This window comes from Camelus bactrianus, chromosome 23 (assembly GCF_048773025.1).
Source record: "Camelus bactrianus isolate YW-2024 breed Bactrian camel chromosome 23, ASM4877302v1, whole genome shotgun sequence".
Lineage (NCBI taxonomy): Eukaryota > Metazoa > Chordata > Mammalia > Artiodactyla > Camelidae > Camelus > Camelus bactrianus.
Genome location: NC_133561.1, coordinates 30212653 through 30239421, shown reverse-complemented (window position 1 = coordinate 30239421; position 26769 = coordinate 30212653). Strand labels below are relative to the sequence as shown.

Below are 26769 nucleotides of genomic sequence, written 5' to 3'. Positions count from 1 at the left end.
TTCATTCTTTCAACAGTGGCTTACTGAGCAACTGCCATGTGTTGAAACAAAACAAAACAAAATGAAACAAAAAAGCACCCGAGTGCCATTTGTCAGAGATGGGGAGCGGCGGCCGCAGCACTGCAGACCAGGCAGTGGGTTTAGAGAAAACGCCAAGTTATGTACACTCCAGTCTGGTTTTAAAATTCGTGTAAAATCTGCAAGTGAATGGGGTGGGAAGAGGAAGTTGTTTCAGAAGAGAGTGTTCCGAGTCTGCCGAGAGTTGGAGTCTGAGCTGGAGGTGGAGGAGAAAAGATGGTAGAAATGAAAAGATGTGGGAGACACGCCAGCCACTGGCTCCTTGGCTGTCACTTCCCTTTGTTTCTGACCTTGAAGATGAGACGGGGTCAGCCTTGGGGTTTCTCCGACATGATTTCTGATTGGGAGTTTGACTTCTGCTGGCCCCTCCTCATACATCAATTCTGTTTCGACTTTGCCATCCAAAGCAACCATGGGGGAGGGGGAAGCAGCAGGCGCCAGGCTTTCCGACCTCTCCTCCTGCTCTCTGCTTTATTTCCCTCTGCAAAGAGCTGCCTTACGTTGCTGTTTTCTCCGGTTGCTAAATCAACATTGTTTATTTCTGTCCCATCATCAAACCCGGTCTGAGCCCGAGACTGAGGTGAATGCATGGGATGGATTCAGAAGTTCATCCCTGAGATCCTTTCCTGCGGTTTTTGAGCAGCTGTCCCACATGGTCCTGGTGCCAGGCCCCTCTCGGTAAACCCGCTTCATCCCTTTCCTCTCGCTGGAACCCAAAGTCACTCTCTGCTTTAAAAATGTCAGAGAGATTTCCAGGCAAAGCAGCCTGAGGGGGAGGAAAAAGGCTCCGGACCTCTCTGGGGGACCGCAGGTGCTTCCCCCTCATCCTGCTAGAATAAGGGTCAAGGGCTGCACAGCGAGGCTTCCTGCGGGGACAACTGTTTCCCAACTGCCGTGTCACTCGTGCCACCTCTGCTACCCTAGCCTGGCCCTAGGCAGCTGCGTTTCAGAGACCGTAATCCCTCGTTCTTGTTGTGCTCCCAGCCTTAAAGTCGGCTTTGTCCAGGGGAAATTGGAGCAGCTTTCGCGGGGAAAGCCTGGGTGGGGCTGGGGCTGGAGGAGATGCCAAGGCTGTGGTCTCCCTGACCACAGAGTGACAGTTTGTAAAGTCAGAAGCCGGGCTGGGAACAACGGCCAGAATCCCTGGGGCTCGGGAGCATCCTCTCCCCGTCCCCAGCTGCCGGCTCTACAGGGGCTCCCCCAGCAGGCGGCAGGCCCCACCCCCACGCTCTCGGCCTGCCTGCCCGCCCGTCTTCTCTTCATCTTTCAGTAAATGCCCCGTGTCTTCCCTGCCAGGCGCTGTGCTGGGCGATTCACACTTGTATGTTTGTACTTGCTCTCAAAGTTCAGTAGAAAGTTAAATTCCGGGGAAGAAGTGACATAAAACGGGATACATATGACGGTAGACACAGACGAGGTGTCCTAGGAGCCCACAAAAAAGGAAAAACAGGACGAAGGGTAGGAGTGGAGGCCAGCAGAGGGATTTTTGCGCCGACTGCCCTGTGCATGACCTTTTCCCCCACTGACTCCCCATTATCTCCAGTGCCTCCTGCCTCAGAGATCACGGGTGAACGGTGCCCAGCCTCTTCCCAACTGCGAAAGCAGGAGACTGAGGCCCCAGCTGGAGAGCCCAAACACCCTTCTCCCTTTGGTTAGTAGCAGAGCCCAGGTTTGGAACCAGCCGCTCCCCTGCTATCAAAAAAACGTGCCCCATTCAACACCCCGCCTCCGGGCAGTGTTGACATGGTATTCCCAGCAGCCCTCCTTCCCCGTCCCCATCCAGCTCCCCAAAGGTGCCAACGTGGGGGGGTTATTTTTACCAATGGGGTTGGGAAGGGGGCAAAGGCTGAGGCTGTGGCAAGTCAGTGGCGCCAGCTGAGGCTTAAATACAATGAAAAAGCCCCACCCTGCCAGCTCTGCCGGAGGAGAACCCAGCAGGAAATAAACAGTGCTGTGTGCTCTGCCTGGAGGGCTGGGCTGCGTATGTCTGCCTGGATGCCGGCCAGTCACATGAGCCGAGGCTGGTTAAAAAGAGCTCCGGTAATCTCTCGGCTCAAGTGTCTCATCTGGCATGAGGAGCTGTGTGGGCGAGGGTGCCAGCTCTTCTTCGTGGGGCTGGGGCAGTCAGGGAGGAGCAGTGGGAAGGGGCAATCCGGGCCAGGGAGAGAGCCAGCCAGGGGGACTCGACCCCAGGCAAAACCATCAGTCCCCAGGTCGTGGCACTGGGACAGGGTGAGAAGTCGGGTGAGGGCAGTGGGGACCAAGGAGCTGAAGGAAGAAAAGCTTGGCGAAAGTTCCAGAGCCAAGTCTTAATATGGCCAAAGCCGTTGTTTCCAGCTCACCCCTTGCCCCGAGTGTGTGCGTACACCCCCACCTACACCCCCCACCCCCAGCTGCGTATCTCTTCTTTCCAGTAGCTTTGTCCCTGCCTGCATTCCTGCCCCACCTCCTACCCTCCCAGCTCAGAACGTCAGCATCCGTCTACCCTAAGCAGTGCCCTGACCCCGCACCCTCCTCCCGTCCACCCGCCCTCTCTGGTGACGCAGGTGCACGCTGGTGGTGGCATCTCTCCAGGTCTCAGTTTCCCCTCAGGCAGCAGGTTTCAGATCTGGCTCTTAGGACCCTCTAGGCAAACTAGGGCAGCATGTAGGCAAACGGGGCTCCCGGGAGAAGAGTTTTTACTCTGGAACTGATCTTTTTCCTGAAGTCCTGGAACTAGGTGAAATGATTGAGCGAGCTCCAGACTGCCGTGTTCAGATCTGGGTTCGCTGAAATGGTGGGGAAACTTAAGCCAGGAAGCTCATGTTGCTGAGACCCTTCTGGTGAGAAAAACACCTCGTGTGTGATGCTTGGACGTGTGCTAGCCCAGGGGCACCTGCTCACTCAGTGGGGTGGCTGGAGAGCAGCCTGGGCGGGGACCACCAGGAGCCGGCACTAACTCTCGGCAGGACCACATGCTGCTGTGGAACAGGGAGGCCAAAGAGAACCGGGGCCACTGCAGGTCCCGGGAAGCCTGACCTCAAGGATCCTGAACAGGGTGCTGGCTGGGGGGGCAGGGGAGGCTGGGAAGACTCACAGCTCTGGAGATTATTATTGACTAGATGGTTTTTTGTTCAAGGGGGAAACTGGGATCCCCGCACCATCCTCCCCAAAAACCATTCCAAGTTCACATATCTAACTGATCCAGAAAAACAGTGAACATATAGGGACTGTTTGTGATTTGAAGAAGTCTTCTGTAACTCCAAACTCCATGGAGATTTCCCTTAGGACTGGAGACAGATGCCCATTTCCTCTGGCTGGAAAATTTATGAAATTGATGGGGATGGGGACATAAGCAGAAACATCTAAGTTCCTGAAGTGTAGTTAATACATTCAGTTCTGAGCCACCCTCAGGCACCAGTGTAGAGCAGGCCCCGGGAGGACCCTGGCAGGCCCGGAGCTGGACGTGAGGGCATAAAAATGTTCCTGTGGATATGGGGTCTAATCCTCACACAAAATGGAGTAACTGGGGAGAGTCTGACAAAGAGGCTACTTACAAAATGGGGACAAAGTGACAGGAAACTATTAAGGGACAGTGAAACACACCAGGCATAGCCACATGGCCAAGAGAAGGGAGTGCTGGTGGCTGCCACCTTGGAGAGCATGGCTGTGGACGAGGCTGCAGGAGAGAGGAAGGCAGGCCCTGCCATGCCCTGGCCAGCAAGGAGGAACCAAAGGGACAAATATGCTGTCATCTCCTCTTACTCCCATGCCTCCACTGGCCAACCCTAGCCGAAAGCCAGAGGACAAGAGGTTTTGGTTGGTGCAGTACCCAAAGGCCAACTTCCCGGGGCACAGAACATGGTGGAGAAGGCTGAGGAGTGGGACCAGCGGGGCACGGTCGTGCAACAGTCCCCATAATCCATAAGGTAATTTCATCGCATCAATAAACTTTTTTTTAATAGGGGGAGAGTAATTGTTTTTATTTATTTATTTGGCAGGGCGTGGGGAATAATTAGGTTTACTTGTTTAGTTTTAGAGGAGGTACTGGGGATTGAACCCAGGACCTTGTGTATGCTAAGCATTCACTCTTCCACTTGAGCTATACCCTCCCCGCTCAATAAACAGTTTTTGAACATCAAACGTACCAGCACTGCACTGTCCACCACGTGTAAAACTTCAAGAACTGGGTGCTCCTGCCAGGGGAGTCAGGAGCAGGAGTGTTAGGGGAAGCCTCCTTGAATGAGAAGTGGGAATGTGAGATGGGGCTTGGATGACAGGTGAGGAAAGGGCGGGAGGGATTTCCTTCCTGGTAGCGGAATGCCACGTGGCAACTAGATCTGGGCCCAGCGTCAAGTTTCAGGTCTTCCATCCCTGAGATGTTACATCACAGCCATGGCCAAAGACACCTACCTGACTGGGGCTGTCTGAGTCCACATGTTACTTCTCACCATCCCTGGGAAGGATCAATCTGCCAAACTGCCTATTCCCCACCTCAGGGTCTCTGGAGGACAGGTTTCTCCACCTCCAACAGTGATGTCCTAATTCATCAGGCAATTTATCAGTAACAATTCACTGGGCTTCATGCTGGGAAGATGGGCCATAGGGGTGAATTAAACACACTCCTCGCCCTTAAGAGCTCATCTTTTATATAAAACAGAGATGTAAAAAGTTATTGAAATGTGCTTGAAAGGAGGTGTCATGGAGACATGATCCAAGTTCCTGGTAAGCACAGCAGAGAGAGTGACTAATTCCTGGAGGTGTTAAAAAAAAAAAAAAAAGGCTTCAGAGAGGTAATATTTGCCCTGCAAGTCCATTAATGAGTAGAATTTGCTAGGTTGAGAAAGGAATTCCTGGCGGAGGTCTTGAAGTGTGTAGAGGCAGCAAGAGGTGAAAAGGGATGGTGAAAAATTTAGGATGGCTAGAGCCTAGGATGGCAGGAATTGAATCTGGTGAAAAAGGTTTGGGCCAGTTTAAAGGGACATTGAGTACCATTAAGGATTTTGTCAGTTAAGCAGACAAATAAGGAACCAAAGGATGTTTTAACACAGAGTGACATGATGAGTTTTCTTTTGGGAAAGAAAGTAATTTTCTGGAAGGAAACAGTAGTTGTTCAAATGCAAGTAAAGGAATGTGACATTGGGATGCAGACTTCTGCTCCCTCCCCTGCCCCCACCCCACATCCCACCCCCAGCCCTGCACCCTCCCCTACTCCTGCCTTTTTTCTGCAGAGAACAATGGTTATTTGCAAACTGTTGCTGCTCTGACTTTGCAACAAATAAGCCAAATAAATGAGCTTGCTTCTTCTTCTAGGCAACGTGGGATGAGAATACCCGGAGGCCACTCTCCCCTTCTTCCACTTTTTATGCCATCCCCACATTTGATGACCCAGGGATGGGATGGAACCTTAACTAGAACAGCCAGCCTATGGGACTTAGGACCTGCCAACCCTAGAACAACCAGCCAACCCCAGAGCTTTTCCATTTCCCTGTGGTTCTTTCCAAAGTTTGTGGCTATTCCTTCAGGTCTTAGCTGAAAAAACACCAAAAATAGGCCAGCTCTTTTCAATTTAATTAGCCATTCCTCTGAGGACACCAGATGGAATGAAGCAAAGACAGATGCATTGGGGGCAAAAAGGGGTGGGAGTTGATTCTAAATGGGTTGTCTTGTGAGCCCAAACTCACCCCCACAAAGGGTAGGGTGTCTCTTAGAGTAAGGAGCCCAAGAGGCAGATTAAGGGGGTCCGACCTTAGGACTCACAGGCCAAGGGTCTAACTATTGCTCTCAGGCCTGGTCTGCGAGGTGCCCAGAGGATGACAGCAGGGCCCTCTGCAGGGCTGATGCACTGTCGCCCCGCCTGGAGGAGTTTATCTGCCCTCACCTGGCTCCTGTCTCCACGACTGTGGGCAGCCAGCAGCCGGCACTCGGAGCCCTATGACACAGCCAAGTGAGGTGCCGGAGTCTATTTCTGGAGCTCTTTAACAGTGGGGAGACAGCCAGCTGCCTAGGACCAGATGATCCCTGCAGTACCGTCCTTATAGGGTGACGTTTGCTAAGTAAATGCAGGCATCACTGGGGCAAGGGAGAGCTAAAATGACCCTTCGGGCCTTAGGGGTCTCACCTTTAGCGAGTACCTACCTTCTCTCATCGCAGGGACCACCGATGTGGAGCAACTGCCCCCTCTGGTGGTGAATGCAGGAATAAAGTTACGCAGGAGCCGCTTCTTCACCCCGTACCTTGGTCCACGGCTCCCCCTCAAAAAGATGGCTGTGACTCCGAGCTTGAGTCCCTCTAGCCTCCTTCTCTTTCTCCTGACTGCAGCTGTGGCCGCTAGCCAGGGTCTTCTTTCAGTTTCACGGATTGACACGTAACAGGGGGAAAAGCACTGGAGCTATGCCATGAATCGCAGCCTGGTTCCAATGGAGGAAAAGAAACTACCTGTTTGAGTATCACTAGTCAAGCCTGTCTGTTTCCACATTTGTAATGTGGAGATGATAGAGGTCCTGCCTGCCCCCCGGGGAGGCCGCTGCCTGCCCCAGTGTTGCGGGTGGGCAGTCGCAACCCGTGTGTACCGGGAAGCGGGGGTTGCGGGGTCGGCACTTCCTGGTCCTGGCACCCAGTTAGTCACACTGCTGGGGTGGTCTTCCCCGTTGGAAGCCGGCATCACTGTCACTCTGCCTGGACCTGAGACACCCTCCATGGTTTAGCCCCTCGTGGCCGCCAGGCGCCTCGCGCCCTGGTCAGGAAGTCACCTTTTCCAGCTGCCCAGGGCTGTCTGCCAGGGAAGGACAGAGTGACCCGGTGATTGTGGCACTCAGGCTGGAAGGACAAAGTCCTGGATCTATTTTGTTGTTGCTTTTGTCAGTTAGTCTTTATGATTTACATTTATTTTTAGGCACCTTACTGGACATTTTTAAAAAGTGCACTGTAACACCATCTATCAGACACTGGATGGTATCGGTGGGAAACAGGCCAGAAGAACAAATTCAATGCTTCAGCTATGGTTTTGACTCTTTCCACGTGTAAATTAATGGAACTTAAGCTAAATTAATGGAGCTTTTGCCAAATTGATGGAGCTTTTGGTGCTATTCCCTTCCTTCCTTCCTTTTTGTACTGATAGCTCAAAACTAAAATGAACTGAGTGTGTGAATGCTCTGAACAGTCAATTCTTTGGATACGTGTACATTTGGGAGCAGTGCTGAATAGCGTGTTTCAAATTATTTTTGAGAATTCATTTGGCTAAGTGCACTTTAAAACTTTTTGTGTTCTGGCAAGATGTACACACCATGAAATACACCTTGTTAACCATTTTTTAGTGTATAATTCTGAGGCATTAAAGGACATTGATAATGTTGTGCAACAATCACCACTATCCATCTCCAGAACTTTTTCATGATCCCCAGAAGAAACTCTGTACTGGGCCTCTTTTTAACCCTGGACACTGGGAGAGACTGCTGGAGTTCAGTTTGACCACTAAATTTCTTCTGTTCTTCCCAGCCTGGGCAGAAAAGTCATGTCCACCATGTTCTGGCCCCTTCTCCCGTGGGAATTCATCAGATACTGACAACAGCAGAGAATGGGGCTGCGGCTGCCTCGGTTTCCTACAGTTGCTGAATTCTGTAGCCAGAAGAGAGCTGTAGGAGTCCTTTGGATACCCCTGCCTCCAAAGCAGAACCACAGTTAACCTGTAGCTTCGCTCTGTGTTTGACACAGAATGGGCACAAAATAAACATTTGTTTAATGAATGAATAAGTCTGAACAGATGGCTTGCTATCCCTGGAAAGGAGACTGCATAGCTGCCCATGGTCATTGGGAGATGACAAGGCATGTGCTTTGGGGTCAGAACCCAAGTCCCTGGGTTCAAGGACTGGCTCTGTCCCTTACTGAGTATGTGGCTAGGTTTTTCTTTGTTAAGTCACAAGTGGGAGTAATTCTCACCTTATGGTGTGAGGCTTGAATGAGGCAACATATATGAGGCAGTTTACCTTAGAGGAGGTGGAAGTTCAATTATGCAAGTTCTTTTTTTCCCACCTACTAGAGAATCTCGCAGATGCACTTCCAGAAATGACCTTCTCTCCCTTTTGATTCTAGTTCTTTTCTCGTTGGCTTCGTTTTTGTCAGAGCCTGAGAAAGAGCATCTTCTCCACTGTCTGAGCTCTGAGATCAACCTTTGAAAGCTGGGATTCTAATATTGAGCACGTGTGAAAGGGGAATGTTACTTTGCCCTTATCTGAAATTGAGCCTCCCAATTTCTGTTTTATTGGATATGGTTGTTGTGATTTATCTTCTCATGTTACGTGTTTTCTCTCCTTCTACTCACCCCCAGGCACAATCACCCACACAGGCACCTCCTCTCACCCTTTAAATTAAACTCTCACATATTTTACTCTTTCCAAATCTGAGCACCTGGCTCCATTTCTCTGGGACAGAGGACATAGGGCTTACTACGGGCACCAGGTTTTAATAGTAACCACATCCTGTCAGTCTTTCATCCACCCCTGCATTCCAATGATTTGGCACACTTAATCTTACCTCCAGATTTTAAGATAAGGCCGTCGAGTAAGTCATTTGTGGAAATTCAGTGATCTAGCTGAGTATTATGGCCTCTTCGATCTAGGAATTTTATGTTAGGTAGTTTAAAGCTAAAACCAAACAGAAAGTAATACACTTCAAATCAATAAATATTCATTGGTTACTATGTATATTCAAGGAGTCTGGGGGCAATGTGGGCTTACAAAAGCTGCAAACCTGATGCTAGAGATTTAAAAACTATTTTAGAATAATCTCATCACCATTCATCCCCTCTTCAATCTAACTTACACAACACTTACAGGCGAAACTTCTAAAAATAGTGCTCATGACCTTGAGGCCAAGATGTCAAGAGCTCCACGTGCTCTATGAGGGAGTTTGTGGCCCGTTTCTCTAGGCCCTGGGAGCCAAAGAATGATTCTGAAGGCTTGGAATAAAGTGATCAGATTTGCATTTAAAAAAACATTATTGGGATAATTTTGGGGTAATGGTTTAGAAATGGGAAGACCAGACACCAGTTAGAAGGCTAGCGTCATAATCCAGGGGGAAGATGGTGAGTGCCTCTAGCAGGGCAGTGGCTTGGGGATGGAAGGAAGGAAACAGTGGGAAGTGGGATTAGCAGGAATTGGTAATTGATTGAATACTGGGGATAAGAGACAGTTAGGAGTCAAAATTGACTACTAGCTTCAGCTTTTGGCAACCAGATAGATAATGGTGCCTTTTTTGAGCAGCAGAATGATGCTCTGTGTGTGTGTGTGTATAGATGATGAAATCTGTTTTGTGGATGATGAATTTAAAGTGTCTGGGAATTCTGAGTAATGGAAGTTCAATATGGTTGGGTATGTTCTCCAGAGAACTATTTGGGCTGGATTTGCAGATGTGGGAGACATGAGTATAGAGTTAGCTGGTGGTTGAAACCTGAGAGGTAGTAGAGCATGGTTAGCAAAGAGTCAAAGAAGGAACCCCAGAACACCCTAACATTGAAAGAAACAGAGAAGGAGTGGGCAGGGATGTAGAAGGGCAGAATGTGATGCCCCGAGAATCAAGGTAAGAGGGAGTTCTGAGGAAGAAAGGATAGTGCATCTTCTGCATAGCACAGGGAACTATATTCAATATCTTGTAGTAAACTGTAATGAAAAGAATATGAAAAGGAATATATGTATGTACATGCATGACTGAGACATTGTGCTGTACACCAGAAATGGACACATTGTAACTGACTATACTTCAATTAAAACAAAAACAAAAACAAAAAAGGATTGTGCAGAGTGTCAAATACAGCAGAGAGATCTAACTGAGGGAGTGAGCTAAGATAAGAAGTAGATGGAGAGTGAATGAGACAAAAGCCAGACTTCTGTAGAGCTGAGGAGTGGTGAGGAGGTGAAGAAATGGAGGCAGGCAATGCAGTTACATGGATCTGGTAGTGAGTCTGCTAGGAGGAACGGGGCAGGTGTCAGGGAGCAGCAGGGCTGAGGGCCAGGGATACTTAAACATGTTACAGCATCAGAGAAGGAGTCAGCTGAGTGGCAGTGGGGCAAATACTGTCAGTTCCCAACTCAAAAACCATCCCCTTTTTCCTTCGGTTGGGGTAGGCTCCTCCCTCCCTCAGGGGAGGGGTTGGGGGAGTTTCCACTTCCTCTGTCCAGTGATTGGTTGAGGATGAGCACATGACCCACTTCTGGCCAATGAGATATAAGGGAGAATCTGCTGAGGTTCTCTGGGAAACATGTTTTCCCTTGAGAAATTAAGACAGTCACAGGAGGAAAAAGAAGCCTTTAAAAGTTTAAAATTTATTTATACTCTTTGTTTCACTCCTGCATCTTTCCTTGCTCTGTTGAACCATGTCACTTGGGGATGAGCAGCTTAGAGTTGCTGCAGCCTCCTTGCGTCAGTGAAAGGGATGAGCTGAACTGGGGATGACTTCCATTCCGCTGAGGATGACCTTTGATGGTAGTGGACGACTTTGTTGAGCTGCCCAACAACCTGGGATTACCTCCCTTAGGTCTTATGAAGAAACTATTGTCTAGACTTCATGGGTTAAGCCACTGCTAGTTCCCTTTCCAGCTGAATGCACCCTCACTGGTATGGCGACGTTGTTATATTCTGGCCCAAGGTAATTTAGGTTGGTCTTACAATGAGATCAGGGTACCAGTAAGACGTTTTAAGATGTTGAGGTGAAGCATCTCTGACTGGGGCTTCTTCCCTAAAGTAGAGGTCAAGACTGTCACTCCGCAACACAGTCCTGAGGTGCCGATTACTTTGTGATGGGTAGTGAAGATTGCAGAAGTCAGGGCTCTTTGCCCTTCTGGTGGAAGCCAGGCCAAACAAGCCCAATCTACAGTCCTAAGCAAGAAATGCCGATTAGTCCTCCGCATGGCTTCGCATCCTTGCCGGTCATTACTGATCCACTGGGAGGCAGATCTTCCTAATCTTCCCACTTGGCCATTTTGATTGTAATAGGAGGTAGGACTTTGGACTGCTGTCCTCTGGAATTTAGACAGAAGAGCAGTGCTCTCTTGATTGAGAGTTCAAGGGTTGAGCTTTAGTCCAGAACGTGGGCCTGAAGGAAAAGGAGAGGTGTGCAAAGGAGGCATTGCAGAAGTAGCCAGAAAGCACAGACTGCCCTTCTCAGGGCCACTGAGGAACGCACAGGTGCCTGGGAGCAGAGTGCCCACCCTGGAGAACTCACAACCTAGAGGAGAGAAGATCCTCAAAAGTGGCGAGTGAAAGCCTGTGGGTGACAGGCAGAGTGAAGGATGGATTGGGAACAGGAGGGGGTTGAAAGCGAGGAATCTAGTTAGCTGGTTACTGGGATTTTCTAGGTGAGAGGAAACAGGGCAGTAGCAGGGGAGATGGAACAGTGGGCAGGATCCCGGGGGCCTTGCTGAGACAGAGTCAGCACGAACTGCCAACCAGCTGAGTGTGGGATGTGAAGAGAGGGCAGAGCAAAAGGCTAAATTTCCTAACACAGAATTGGGAGAGATCTTAAAAATCATCTAGATCAAGTCTGAAAACCAAACTTGGACTACCTTCTTCAACAGAGCCATACACAGAGACCCTATGTATTTGGGGTTCAGTGTGTTTTTCTTGTTCCCTTTCCTTTTTCAGGAGTTGGGCACACACCCGGGACGGATGGTAGATGATAACACATCTGTTCTGTGCAAGGATTCAGGGAGGGTCTCTGCCCCGTCAGCTTCAGGGGCGTGTGACCCATATAGTCACACAGGGACCCGTGTTTAGTCTGATGCTCTGTTGTCCCTCCCTTGAAATTCTTCATAATTTCAGAGCAAGGAGTCCTGCATTTTCATTTTGTGCTGGGTCCTGCAAACTATGCCTATCCTGGGCCTATGATAGTTGCTGCTGGGAAGAGAGGCAGAGTTTAGGGGCTGAATAACCCAGTCCCTTTACAGGATCTGCAGCGCTGGGCAGCCAGGGTTGAAATGAGTGTGGATGATAAGAGTGTGGATCGTAAGAGGAGCAGCTATCTCCCAGGCTTGCTGTAAGGGTTAAACGAACAAATATATGCAGAGAGCTCAGAACAGTGTCTGGTACGTAGTGATTGCTGTGTGCGAGGTGGGTGTTACTATTAGTCCCTCCCTGCACGGACTCATCCCCTGACAGCTCCAGGTTGATTATTCACAGGGTCACAGTCAACTTTTCATTTTCACATTTTTAGCCTGGCACTCCCCTCCCAGCCCCAGGCTTATGATTCTCCCCTGGAGGGGAAAAATTCAACAACAATGAATATCACAATAAATAAACGTGTGATATCACATCCTCTCATCATTATGTAGTGCTGTTTCAGGGTATGTCTGTGTGGGAGGACTGTCTGTGTGTGTCTTTGTGTCTGAGAGGAAGCTTTTCTTTTTTTTAAATCTTAACTCAATGAATTAGGGGCTCTCTCTGGTGGTTTTCTTTCTTTCTTTTTTTTTTCTTCTTTACCTGCCTTTTTTGTTTGTATAGAACGGACTCTTGAACCACCTGCTTCCTCCCTCCGCCCCCCTTCTCCTCAGATCCCCAAGGGGAGGGCAGGATCTTCAGGAAGGGCTACATCACCGTCCTCATCAAGATAATGGCTCCCTCCCCCACTTCCCTCCACTCCCATCTGTATCCCCAGAGCCTGCAAAGTGCTCAACATTTGTCCTTGGAGTACAGCTCCTTTTACTGGTGGTAAAAAATTAAAATACTGACCTGATGCCTCTATTCCATGAACCCTTGTCCTGATCAAAGTCTGGAAGCTGGTCCCCCTACCGCCTCCTAATCTTCCGTGTTCCCAGCCCACTCCCAGTAAGATGAAGCTCTTTCTTACTGCCCTGGGGTTTCAAGTCTGCGGAAGACTGCATATTTTTTCCTGAGCAGAAATAGTTGTGGTTTTTCCTAACAACTTTGCAAGTTCCCCATAGAGTTGGAAATTCCCTTCTTGATTACAGATGGTGATGGATGCACAGACCACAAGGTCTGGTCCTGTCTTTCCTGCTGATCTGCTGTGTGAGTCTAGGAAGCCAGCCTAAGGTCTCTGGGCAGCAGAGCACAAGGATTTCCTAGACTGGGACAGACTGGATGATGAAAAGGTTTAAGGGAAGAATTTATTTTTGGAGGACCCTGGGAGAAGAGATTTACAAACATGTCTGTGATGAAAATAGCCATTCAGGGAACCAACCCGTTTAGTTTCCTCCTCTTGGGAAAAAAAAAAAAAGAGTTTAATAATTTCCATTGCTAATTCCTCTCCTCTCCCCTCACCTCCATGCCTGCCTCCACCCCCAGCTGTTAATTGATAGAGTACACACACTTCTGGGAGGCCCTAGATAAACAGGAGGCAGAAGCGAGCCTGAGGAACGATTATTATCATTATGATGATTATTGTGTTTTCAGCATGAGAAACAGGAAATGAAACTGATGAAAATGCCCAATGATAAATGCCCATCTTCTCAGCCAGACCTAAAGGCAAAGAGGCCAGCCAAAGAAAACTGTGGCCTTGCCACAGGCTCTGTCAACGTCCTGTGTGTGTGTATGTGTGTGTGTGTGTGTTAGAACGAGTGTCTTGAGATAACTAGTTTCCAGGACTTGTGATTTCAACCTTATTCCAATGCTCATGCTTCCTCCTTCATGTGATATCCTCAGGGTCCTTCCTTACAACTTCCTTCCCCATTTCCTCGAGAGAGCTTCCCACGGTAGTCAGAAGATGTTAAAGGCCACATCCAGTGATTAATTGGTTCCTCTCCACACACCTTATCTGTGGAGGCCAGGTCCAAGCCCCAGCCTTTCTCTGAAGTCTGTTTTGTGCCCCCGCCAGACTTCCCCTAGGTCAAATGCCTTCTTCTCTCTCCTTTCAGGGGAGCTGTGTTTTCTCTTCTGGACTGGCTGCCTGACGTTCCATCTGCTCGGCTGATTATTCACATCCTTTGTCTTTCTCAGGAATTGATTCTGGATAAACCGTAGTTGGAAAACAAGGCATAGGGCAATGTCATTACCCCACGGTGACAAATCCATTTGCAGCACCAAGGCCCCTGGAAACTCTGAAAAACAGTGGAAATTTCCCGATTTTCAGACTACTTTGTTAGCTCAGCTTCCCAGGGAGAAGAGCAGACAGCTGTGTGGGGAGTAAATGAAGGAAGCTGATGTTTTGGAAATAACCCCACATTTGGACTGTGTTCTGAGAAACGCAGAGGGGACAGAGGAGAGAAGGCCTCGGGACAGGTAGCAGAGAGAGAGAGAGGGAGCAGGCTGCTGGGTTCCTGGTCTCGTCCCCACGCCTTTAATGGCTTTCAGACCAAGACCTTGAGCCAAAATAACAGATCATTGGAATTTGGGTTTGGGAAAAACATTTTTTTCCGAGCTTGGAACAGGGTCCAGTGGAGCCCACCCAGGCTTGGGATGGGAGTGAGGTCACAGCAGGGTCACTGATGGGAGAAGAAACCCTCAAGCTGTCTGTCTTTGGGTGGCCACTTTCCAGCTGGCCCTGCTTCCTGCTCAGCAGAGCCCCATGCCTAAGAAGACGGGGCTGGGTCCCAGCTTCCTGCATTTAAATCCCCACTCCAGCCCTTACTTTAAGGCACTTAAATACACTGGGCCGCAGTTTGCTTGTCTGGGCCCCTGGAAGGATTCTAGTAGCACCTACCCAGTAGGGTTGTTGAGCAAATTGATCGCATTCATACGTGGAGCACTTAGAATTGTGTCAGGAATGTCATAAGTGGTTGATAAATGGGAGTGATTATCACACCCATGATTAAAATTCTATTTTGTTGTTAAAGTTACATTTGTATGTCTTTCTCTGAGTGCTATCCACCAGCCTCCATTCCACCCGCCCAGCAAAAATAGGTGTTGCATTCTGCGACAGGCATCAGGCAAGTCACTAGGGATGGATACGGGGTTTGCGGGACCTGAGTCACCGCAGGGGCTTCCCTGCCCCTGTGGGGCTCCATCCTTTCTCAGCACAGTGCGGAGCATGTAACAGGTGGTGTCATCTCGACTCCAGTTCTCCCTGGTTCCTTGTCCCTGGTCCCGGCCCGTTCACCTTCATCTGCTTCTTCTGCTTCTTTCTTTCTCACCCCAGCTCAGTAGAAGATGGTCCCAGGTGTCCTGGCCAAGGCCACCCCGGAGTCCCGCCAGGCCCTGCCCTGCCCCATCCTGGTGAGGAAGCCTGCTGGTTTTCCGACTCAGCATGTCACCCTTTCCAGGCCCTGGGCTCCCCCAGCGCTCCCCGCTCCCTGGGGAAGCCGGAGGAGGGCCACTTGGCTCTGTAATCACCACACAAACAAGAACCAGATTCCTGGGGAGTGACGCGGGCGGGAGCTCAGTGGCCGAGGTAGCTGTGATTACACCAAGACTTGAAGAAACACCTCTGCTCGGGTCCTGACCTGTCTGCGAAAGGCCCAGGGGAAGGCTGCCCACACGGCCCTCTCTGCTACCCTCCCCGTCATTCTCTGAGTGACAGGGGCCTTCACACCAGGTGGCTCTGCAGACACAAGGGGGCAGCCAGTCCCAGAGTCAGAGTCATCCCCCACTCAGAACCGGGCAGCATCGCCCCATCTCTCCTCTTCCAGGATTGGTCTCACCCCCTTCCCTACTCATAGACCTGCTTCTGCCCTGGAGCCATCATCCCCACTTCCTACCCCTTCCCTCACTGATGCCAGGAGAGGCCACACACTCCAGCAGGGCCCAGAGTAAAGGCCGGACTGCAGGGTGACTCGGCTGGTCCAGGGCTTCCATCTTAATAGTGTGACTTCAGAGTTTAAGATCGGATGTCCTGGGATTTAGGCCAAGCACAGTCCATGCTAGTTCCTAAGTGGAAGGTTGGACTGGCTCAAATATCCCTGGAAGGATGCACGAGAAAATGGGGGTAGAGAACTGGGGGGCTGAGGGCCTCGAGTGGGAGGGAGCCGTTTACTCTCTGTCCTTTTGGGCTTTTGCATTTTGTACCACATGAATGTATTAAAGGTTCCAGAGAGAGAGAATATTCCGTGCTTTTGTAAGTCTTCTATGTGTTAAATATAGAGAAGAGTCCTTTGCCCCTCAGGACAGAAGGGACAGCGAGGCAACTGCTGGGGAGGCCTCATCTGGGCTCGACTTCAGGCTTAGAAGGAGCTGTCAGAGGCAGGTGGCTGCTCGGGCTTGAGATTTTCCGAGTGTCTGAATGACATGGAATCTTGCACTAAAAGATGACGTGTTGCTGTGACAATGAATATATATATATATATATATATATATGTTCATGTATAACTGAAAAATTGTGCTCTACACTGGAATTTGACACAACATTGTAAAATGATTATAACTCAATAAAAAATGTTAAAAAAAAAAAAAAAGGATGACGCATTGCTGAGTACAGCAGTCTGGAAGGGAGGAGGGTGGACCTGTGGCCCCTCCAGGCCTAGAAGGCCACTCTCCCATCTAACGGATAGTGGAGCCCTTCCTTACCAGAGAGGTGGACAGAGGCAGGCCATGTGTGCTGATCGGTTACCTTTGCACGCTAGGCCAGCAGGGAGGGGTTGGCCAGCCAGCACCCAGGGGACCCAGCGTCCTCCCTGGTAGATGCCAGAAGCTGCCTCCAATTGCCAGGTATTGTGTATTAGTCTTAGGATACTGGTTTCTTTAAAAACGTTTTTTTCTTTTTTTTTTTTTTGTCTTACGTTCTTGCATTTATCTCACGTGTTGAAGTTTGCATAGCGCCTTCACATATATTACCACTGGCTCCCTGTTGCCCAAAGATCAGAGCCTTAGTGGAATGTCTAGCCCTTAGATCTACCTTTCGCCTCACGTCTTGGCACTCTCTCCCACACACCCTACATTCCAGCCCGTGCTGATCGCCTGCTGCTTCTAAACAGGCCTTGCAATTTCTCCCCTCTCTCTGCTCCATTGTCTAGTGTAACCTCTTTTTCCTCCTCTCCCTGGAGAATTCTCACCCATCTTTAGATCCCTAGGTTAAATGTCATCTCTTCAGCAAGAACTTTCTGGATGAGTCTCTACTGTTTATGAGCTCTAGAGCCCTATGCTTAAACCCTCTCAAAGTTATACCTGTTAGGATGGCTATACCAAAACCAAAAAGCAAAACAAAACAAAAAAGCCCTAGAAAATCACAAGTGTTAGCTAAAAAATGTGGAGAAACTGGAACTATGCGTTGCCAATGGGAATGTAAAATCATGCAACTGCTATGAAAAATAGCATAGATGTTCTTAAAGAATTTAACAGATTTACCATATGATCCAGCCATTCAGCTTGCGGGTATCTACCCAAAACAATTGTCAGCAGGGACTCAAACAGATATTTATACACCTGTATGCATAGCATCATGACTCACAATAGCCAAAGGGTAAAAGCAAACCAAGGGATGAGTGAATAAATAAAAGGTCATTTATACAGACAATGATAGATCACATACAAAAAAGAAAGAAGGTCTGACATCGCTACAACATGGATGAACCTTAATTTAAATACATTAAGTAAAACAAGTCAGTCACAAAAGGACAAATACTGATGTATGATTCCTTATGTGAGGTACCTAGTGTAGTCAAAACCATAAAGATGGGAAGTGGAGTGGTGGTTGCCAGGGGCTGGGAGGAGGATGGGAGTGGAGAGTTGTTATTTAATGGGTACAGAGAATTCGTTTGGGAAGATGAAAAATTCTGGAGATGGATGGTGGTGATGGCTGCACAGCAATGTGAACGTACTTAATGCCTCTGAACTGCACACTTAAAAAAGGGTTAAAGTGATACGTTATGTTATGTATATACATACCCATCATTTATATATATGTATATATATATATACACACACACACACACATATATATATATATACTCAAAACTTCTCAAGGCATTCAAGTCCTATCAGGGTCCTCTAGGCATTCCCTGAATCAGTACAATACTTGGCCCTAACTGGTGCTCAGTTAATGTCTGTGGATATGAAAGAGGGTGCAAAATTGGTGGGGGGAGGGCAGGTGCAGGTGTTAGGCTGGACCGCATGCCAACTTCTCTCTGCCAGCACATCCGATTTTCCCCCGCACCTACTGCTCCAATGGAGGGGCACTCCAGACATCTCTCCAGTGCCTTCTTAGACCCCCTCGCCAGCATCAATGCATGAGCTTCCAGGAGTGAGAGGGATTTGCCTGCAGCATGTACTATGTGGGTCATACAAAAGGAAGAACTTCCTCTTGTGGTGTAGCGAGGCACCAGAAATTCTGAGAGCCTGAAGTTTTTAAGGTCACATACCAACTTGTCAAATGCAGGTGTGGTCTTTTGAGGAAGTTGACAGATCAGGTGATTTCTATTGGTCCTTTTCATCTCTACGATGGTATAGCTTTCATAACTGAAAGAGAAATGTGGGGAAAAGATTAGCTCCTACCTCTGGCATTTAGTGAGCAAAAACAAAACAAAACGTAGGCTCTATCCCGTATACCTCACACATTTACGTTCTTCCTGAAAAGCTTAAGATCCCAAATTCATTAATGCTCCCATTACTTTATTCATTGCCTTCAACTCCGTGTCTCAGAGGAAGAGTTTTTGGAATCTGAGTAAGCTGCAGGTTGCAGGATATGTCTCCTTTTCATAAGCCATGCTCTCGGGCAGGGATGGCTTCCCCACGGTGGCCTGGCAGGTGTCAGGTGGCTGGACCACTTACAGGAGCATTTAGGAACATGGAACCTGACATGAGTGGAAACAGCATCAGCCTGAATTCTAGCTCTTCTGTTCTAATGTGATGACTTTGGCCGGTGATTTTACAATTCTAAGCCCCAGTGTTTTCAATGATCAAAATTGCAGAAGTAAGACCGAGTACAGCCTTGTTGAGAGGACTGAGGGAGATGATTGGTATGAAAGTGATTGGTAATAACAGCCTACATTTACAGAGGTCAATTCCTGTGTGTCAGTAATGGCTCAGAGTGTTGCACACATAATTAATCTAGGAAATTTTATCACCCCTTCATAATATAGAAAGAATGCAGAGGTGCAGTGATTACAGAAGTGGTGGAGGTGGGTGGGATTTGAACCCAGGCTTTGACTCCACTATGTTCTGCTTCCTTGAAATTATGGTCTCATAATTTCAATGCTATTTAGGAAATCACTTCCCATTACACACACACACACACACACACACACACACACACACACACACACTCACAGCTCCTCCTACCTTTCCTACCCTCCTGCTCCCATTTACACATCTTCAATGAGGGACAGAAAAAAAAAAATTCCAGGGGTCATCAGGTCACCAGACTGACCAAATGACCCTTGGGGTTGACACACACTCTGGTGGTGTTCCTGGATGGCAAATCCCCTTGACTTTTTTCCTTCCCAGTTTCACTATCCAGACCGCAAGCTCATCTGAATTGCAACTGACATGCCAGATCTAGGCTAGACTGGAGGGGCAAAGCTTTTAATACTGGGACGACAGCCTTGGGCTGCCTTGAATGGTGGAATGTTTACCTCCTTTCCCTCTATTTCCCATACCAAGGCACAGAACTAATAATTAGGCTTCCTGTAGTCTTAGTTAGCCCCATTTGTAGTCCCTTTGGATGATGCTGTCTGTTGATGCATAGAGGCTAAGTTTCTGTTCCCCTTTGGGTACTTCCTTCTTCCTCTTCCAATTCCCATGCTTCCCCTCTGCTCCAGCTGCTCCCTGCTGGGGCATTGAACTCTCAAAGGATGGTGTGCAGACAAGGACATTGGGGTGAGAGGGCAAAGCATTTCTTCCTCTCTGAGATGTCCTTACATTGTAAAATTTGGGTAAAATTTCTTCCTGTGGACTATCCCTTGGCACTTGCAGAAATTTTTGTGACTAATGATTCTTATATGTGTCATTTTTGTGTTGGAGAATTTCTCAATTTCTCAAAGAAATACTAGCCTATGACATGAAGGTTGCATCTCTCCATGGCTTCAAGTCATTTTCCTTTCCAAGAGTGAGTTTTCAGTGAACAGAACTCTTCTTGTGAACTATGCTCCCTTCTGCAGTACTTTGTGTGCACTTATGGGCTTAGCAATAGTCCCAGAAGCCACTTTATCAGTCTATGGTTAACCGTATCTCATTAAGAGCGTGTTATCTGCAAATGTGCAAGAAATTCACGTCCATAGATTTTTTCACCCTGTCATTCATTCATAACGTCACATCATAGTAAAATAAGAAAATTTTACCTTCTGATTGTGTGAAGGCAGGGTGGGGGAAGCCTGGAGAAGAGAGATTGTCATAGATTGCTGATTAGTTCTCTGACATTACCCAGGCATGCAAATTAACACAGAACCATATACTCTGTAAGAGATTAGGCCAAGATGGAAGGATATTGGGGTATGGGAGATTTTAGCTTATCTCAAATGGAAAGTGTAGCCCAGACCCCTTTAGGCCATTCCTGCCTGGAAATGGCAGATAACATGTTCCTAACATCAAGAAGGATATGTGGGTGTGTGTCTGCTTAGGATTTAGAGTCGGGGCCATGAAAATGGACTTTGGGTCAGAAAGACCTGGGTTCTGTGCTTTGCTAGCTGTGTAACCCTTGGGAAGTTATTTAATTTCTCTAAGACTCAGTTTTCTCATTTATAAAATAGGTAAATGAGGATAACAGTACATACCTCATAGAGTGACGTAATAGTTAGGATGGGGTTTGGCTATGAGTAATAGAAAACTTAGAACAGCAGTTACTGTAATAGGAAGGACATTTCTTTCTGTTTCGTATAAAAGTCTGGGTAAGTTGTTTACAGCTGATTTGATGAATCCATGATCCATTGATGGAAGGACACAGGCTCCTTCTATCCTTTTGCTCTGTCATTGTCACTTCATGAGACAAGATGGCTGCTCCAGCTCCAGCCATTACATTTTTATTCCAACCACCAGAAAGGAGAAGAAAAGAGAGAGAAGAGGAGAGGATCTACCTCTTCCCTTAACAGCTTCATTTACAAGTCATGAACACAACCAGCTGTAACCAGGGCTGAGAAATGTAGTTTTTATTCCAGGTAGTCATGTGAACATTGGAGATTCTTTACTATCAAAGAAGGGGAAGTGGATATTGGCCAAAACAACTAGCAAACTCTATCACAGATCCATATGAGATTTAAAAGAGACAATGAAGGGCTGAGCACAGTGTTGGGCACAGAGTAAGCACTCAGTAATTATCTTCATCTTTGTCATTATCATCATGAGGTGGTGGGGGAATACTCTGAAACTATGAAAAGATGTTTTCTTATTTTAATCCCATCTTGCTAATAATGTCACCCTGACCCATCTCCCTTTTAAGACAAGAGCTTCACCTTTTATGAAAGTCAGATACCTATACCTTTAATGTGTCCTTATGAAATAAAATTACACAAAAGGAAAGCAAGGGAATGATGAATGTATGACTCAGGATAATGGTTATCTTGTTTCTGAGAAAACAGAAGTGGGGCAGGGACGGATGGAGGAACCACCTAGTTAGGGGTCTGCTATTGTCAGAGTCCTAATTTTTATTTTGGGTAGTGGATTTGCAGGTGCCTACTGCATTATTAAAAATAACTAATAGCTAACTAAGTAAAGGCAGAGATACATGGTCCAATGATTCAATGACGAGGGAATGTCATGAATCAAGGATTATAATGAATCCAATTCTATATACCTGAGGTTTTTAAATTGTCTTTGTGTTTAGAGTGTTGCATGGCATATGTGTTTGCATGTCAACAGTAGACAAAAATAGTACTTTCTATCTGCATAGACTTTTAACTTTTGAAGTGCTTCTACACACCCATAAAAACTGTTTAATAGTTCATTATAGATGGTTGAGAGACGGTGTTATACAACTAGGACTTTGGACTTCAGTGTCCCAAGGGAAAAAAAAATTTTTTTTATTGAGGTATAGTTGATTTACAATGTTGTGTCAGATTCAGCTGTGCAGTAGAGTGATTCAGTTATACATATGTACGTATATATGTCTATATCTATTCTTTTTCAGATTCTTTTCCATGATTAGGTTATTACAGAAAAAATATTTTATTTTATCCTTACAATAGCTCTACATAGTTCTACACGAGAGGCAGGATAGAGGTTATTATTCTTATTTTACAGATGAGAAAGAGGGAACTGAAGCATGGACTTTCATGAGGTTACATAGCTGGTTAGTACTGGAATGGAACTTAAGATTCTGGACCTCTTGCCTTGTGGTTCTTCCTTTAGCCCATCTCACACCCCAGTTATTATTCATCCATGAGACTTTTTATTTTTTAACATTTTAAATCAACTGTACTTCAGTTAAGCAAAGAAACAAATAAACAACCCATTTAAAATATGGGCAGAAGAATTGAACAGACATTTTTTTCCGGAAGAAATGCAGTTGGCCAACAGGGACATGAAAAGTTGCTCAGCATCACTAATATCAGGGAAATGCAATCAAAATCACAAAGAGATATTATCTCACACCTGTCAGAATGGCCAGCATCAAAAAGAACACAAATAACAAATGTTGGTAAGGATGTGGAGAAAAGGGAACCCTTGTATACTGTTGGTGGGAATGTAAATTGGTGCAGCCACTATGGAAACAATATGGTGGTTTCTCAAAAACCTAAAAATAGAGCCACTGTATGGCCAGCAATTCCACTCCTGGGCATATATCTGAGAAAAACAGAAACATTAATTCAAAAAGATACACACACCCCACTATTAACAGCAACATTATTTATAACTGCCAAGATATGAATGCATTCTAAGTGCACATCAATAGATGAATGGATACAGATGTAGCATATATATATGTAATGGAATGCAACTCACCCATAAAAGAGAAGGATATTTGCCATTTGTGGCCCTTGGTTCACTTTTTTTTTTCCCTTCAAAAACCAGTATTTTATAAGTGGCATAAACTTTTCCATTGCACCAAAACCCACAAAATACCTAGAAATAAACTTAACCAAGGAGGTTACTTATATTCTGAAAACTGTAAAGCATTGATGAAAGAAACTAAAGATGGTACAAAGAAATGGAAAGATACCTTGTGCTCTTGGATTGTAAGAATCAACATTATCAAAATGGTTCTATTACCCAAAGCAATCCACAGATCCGGTGAACATCCGTGAGACATTGATTCTGTGTCTGTTACATGCCAGGCATGCTGTGCTTCTGTGTTTGTGTTGTATATGTGCGTGTTTTCTGAGTGCAGTTTATGTAACCTCTGTGCACCGTGCACATGCCCTTAGAGTCCTCCTGTGCCCCCTAGGCCTAACCGGTCCCTGTAATTCCAGGAGGAAGCCCCAGCTGCGGTGTCAGTTGTCTGGTTGTTCCTAGGTCCCTGGGCTGCAGCATCTCCCCAGAGCCCCAGATGGATAGGAAGGCAGCTTTGATATCAGGGACAGATCCTCAGGCAGTGGGCACAGCGCAGAGGAGCAAGCCAGCAACGCCTCAATAATGACAATATAGACTATTTCAAGATCATTTATTGTTTATGTGGTGTTCTCATAAACAAATCTCATTTAATTCTCACTCAGCCCTGAAATTCAACTTTATTATTTTTCTTATTTTTTTTTTTTTTGATACAGAGAGGATAAATGGCTGGTAACTCAACTTGAGGAGAGGGTTGAATTCAGGTCATTTGTCTCTAAATTCTGTTTTCTTTCCACTATGCCTTGCTTTCTTTGATGGGGCAAAAAGAGCTTATCCTCTTTCTAGCCTTGTGGAGAGAAGCAGGTGAAAGCTCAGCGCCAAGCAGGAGGAAGCCCCCGGGGACCCTCTGCAGAGGGAAAAAGGTCAGCTCCCAGCCCTGCGCAGCCCCAGCCCAGGGACCTCCTACCAAGCTGAGACGGAGCAGCTGATGCTTCCACTTCCCCATCTTTGCATCCTTCTCTCAGTCCTTGAGCATCTCCCGAGTGTGCCTCGGGGAGGTGATAGCAGGACGGAAGAAGGGTGAGCTGTCTCTGTGGTCGTCTTTTTACCTTTAAGGAGTCAGAGGAATGGGGAACTGTCTAACCGTATCCACACTCTAGCACAAGAGGAAGCTCCGGCTACTGCAGACAGAGGACCACTCTCTTGATGCTGTCTGCTTCTACCTGTCTGTCTTCCCGGCAGATGAACACCATCTACCACTGCAGGGCCGAGCACGGCCCAAAACCAAGGTGTACACTAAATTAACTGCTCAGGAAGAGCAAGTATTTGTGTTGGGGGAACCGTTTTTCTGCTTGGCCTATGGAGTTGAGCTCTGGAGTTGGTCCCAGGAAGGGACTGCGCTAGGAAAGTAACTTCTATCTTTCAGGTTACCCCTCACTCCTTCCTTGCCTGGGCTTGGTCCAAAAGGGCACCTCTCCTTAGGATGTTTCCTCATCTGCTTCTCTCTGAGCTGGGTCTCCCCAGACAAGGGGGCTCTAGAGTGTTGGGGGAACATATCAGGGGCCATGTGTGGCCATAGGTCAAGTCACATTCTCTAATTCGGCTTTATCAGTAATTAAGCTGAGGATTTGTCTTTGCCAGTCTGGTTCCTTTGTCTTATTTCTCAAATGTTCTACTAGTCAGAGTGGGGAGGAGGATGGCAGGGATGTATTTGATGATCATACCCAAACCCCATCAGAATGTGTATGGAGATCCTCTGGCAGCTGATATTGAGGGCCTCCCCTCATCTGGGCTATGCTTAGGTCCAGCTAGATCCTTGGTATCTTCCTCAAAGTCATGGGGCTAACCTGGATTAGAACTTGGGTTATTCAAAACTACCCATTTCTTATGGCTGTAGGTTCAGGGGCTAACTCTTCCACGTTGGAAATCAGGGTCTATTCCCCAGACCTTCTCTTTTGGTACCTTGTCTCAGGGAATTCTCTCCACACCCTATGTAAAGGTAGTGCTATTCTTCCCACTGGGAGAGGTGCACCAGCTTGCTCAGGCTCACACAGCCAGGAGAGGGAAAAGGCTCCTGATTCAGCCAGTCTGAATGTCAATCCATCCTCTTCCCACCCTGCATCCCTTCCTTTTTAGCTCACTTACATGAACAAAATGTTCAAAGGTATAATGACTAAGTTGTTCATAATCATCAAATAATAAAAGAAATTTATGAGAAAAGAAGTGCAAAACTCAGAGGAAAGTGTTCAAGTTAAGAAAACAGTTCATATTTGCCTTACCCTGTTCCTGGGATGAATGGCCTCTGTAACTCCTGCTCACTCCGAGGTCTCATCTGGCTCATACTAGTCATCCTTCTTCTTCGAATGACACTCCCGGCTGCTGCAGCCTAAAAGAGCCGGACAATTGGAGAAAAGTGGATTTTCTATCTGATTATGCAGCTACTTTCATACGCCTCCCCCTCTCTTTACGTGGCTCTGATTAATTAAGAAATAAGATTTCTCGGTCCCCACTCCCTGTCCCCAGCCCCGGTCCCCAGCTCCCGCCCTCCACGATCCGGATGCCTCGCGTCCTCCCCTTTAAGGCTGGCCCCGCCCCACGCCCACGCCTCCTCGGCGCCGCCCCGCCTCCCCCAAGCCCTGCCCCCTCCGACCCTCCCCTTTAAGGACCGGCCCCGGACGCAGACGAGGCTGTGACGCGGCCGCCGGCCCCCGGGCTGGGTACTTTGTCGCGCGGCCGCTTCCCCCCGGCCGGGCCCCCGCCGTCCCGCGTTCCACAGTGCGCCTGGCCCCCGGGGGGAGGGTGGGAGGGAGGGAGAGGGCCGGTGGGCGCCAGCGGCCCACGGCGGGCCCCACGGAGCCCCTCGACCCGCCGAGCCTGGAGCCGGGCCCGGGCGAGGAAGCCGGCTCCAGCCCGGAGCAAACTTCGCAGCCGGGCGGGGGGTGGCGGGGACCCCGTCCGGAGCCGGAGGAGGGGCCGGCCGCGGGCCCTCCCGCCGCTGCTCCCGCGTCTCCGGGCACCATGCTGTCCAACTCCGGTGCGGTTCCTCAGCCCGCCGCCGCCGCCGCCGCCGCCGCCGCCGCCGCCGCACCATGCTGTCCAGCGCCGGTGCTCTTCCCCAACCCGCCGCCGCCGCCCCCCGCCCCGGCCCAGCCTCACCCCCCGGCCCAGCCGCCGCCGCCGCAGCCCCCGCAGCAGTTCCCCCAGTTCCACGTCAAGTCGAGCCTGCAGATCAAGAAGAACGCCATCATCGACGACTACAAGGTCACCACCCAGGTCCTGGGACTGGGCATCAACGGGAAAGTTTTGCAGATCTTCAATAAGAGGACCCAGGAGAAATTCGCCCTAAAAGTAGGTCTGGGGGCCGGGGGAGGAGAGGACGGGCGGAGGGCGACTCCCGGTGTCGACCCCCGGCGCTCCCGAGCTGCCGAAGCGCAAGGCGGCTCGGCTTGGTCGCGCCGACGCTTTCCTCGGTCGGGGCCGCGGAGGAGTGGCCGCGGCGGGGCTGTGCGTCCCGCGCGCGCGAGCGGTGCCAAGTGCGCGGCAGGGGGCGGGGGGCAGCGGGAAGGTCAGGTCCCGGCGAACCACGCCGTTGAGACCGAGTTTCCGGTCACCTCCGGGTGTGAGTGGCAGGGACTTGAGAGGACTCGGGAGAACTCTGCCATTTTGGGTTTGAGCGGGATCCAGCCGAGTTGGCAACGGTCGGCTTCGGGACCACTTCTGCTAATTTCCTCCTTGTCTCAAGGAAATGATTTTCGGGGGTTGTGGTTCCCCATCCTCTCCTCCCTCCTTTCTTTCTTTCTGCGGGCACAAAAGGCCCATTACTCATTGAGCTGGTTGGTCGGTTGGTTTGGAGAAGTCGGATCTCAGAGGTTTATTTAGCCTCGCTCCTTATTTGGGAGCCGGAATGTGTGATTTCAC

At 48.4% G+C, this 26769-nt stretch overlaps 1 protein-coding gene and 1 long non-coding RNA gene across 4 annotated transcripts in view; one reads left to right on the top strand and one right to left on the bottom strand.

The window, feature by feature from the left end:
• Nucleotides 1–8926: 8926 nt before the first annotated feature.
• LOC123619218 (uncharacterized) lies at nucleotides 8927–25440 on the bottom strand. 3 transcript variants are annotated; one of them, XR_012501885.1, is made up of 4 exons: nucleotides 20643–25440; nucleotides 20211–20243; nucleotides 18294–18390; nucleotides 8927–14102 (listed from the first exon to the last, which is right to left on the bottom strand). It is a non-coding gene; the product is annotated as an uncharacterized LOC123619218 (long non-coding RNA). The 3 variants fall into 3 exon arrangements; XR_012501886.1 differs by having other exon boundaries at nucleotides 8927–14010; XR_012501884.1 differs by lacking the exon at nucleotides 8927–14102 and having other exon boundaries at nucleotides 16510–18390.
• MAPKAPK2 (MAPK activated protein kinase 2) overlaps nucleotides 25440–26769 on the top strand; it is a 44196-nt gene continuing 42866 nt past the window's right edge. Inside the window, exon 1 of the mRNA XM_074351939.1 lies at nucleotides 25440–26199. Within this exon, the coding sequence (XP_074208040.1) occupies nucleotides 25870–26199 (330 nt within the window). The 5' untranslated portion in view covers nucleotides 25440–25869. The remainder of the gene's footprint in view (nucleotides 26200–26769) is intronic.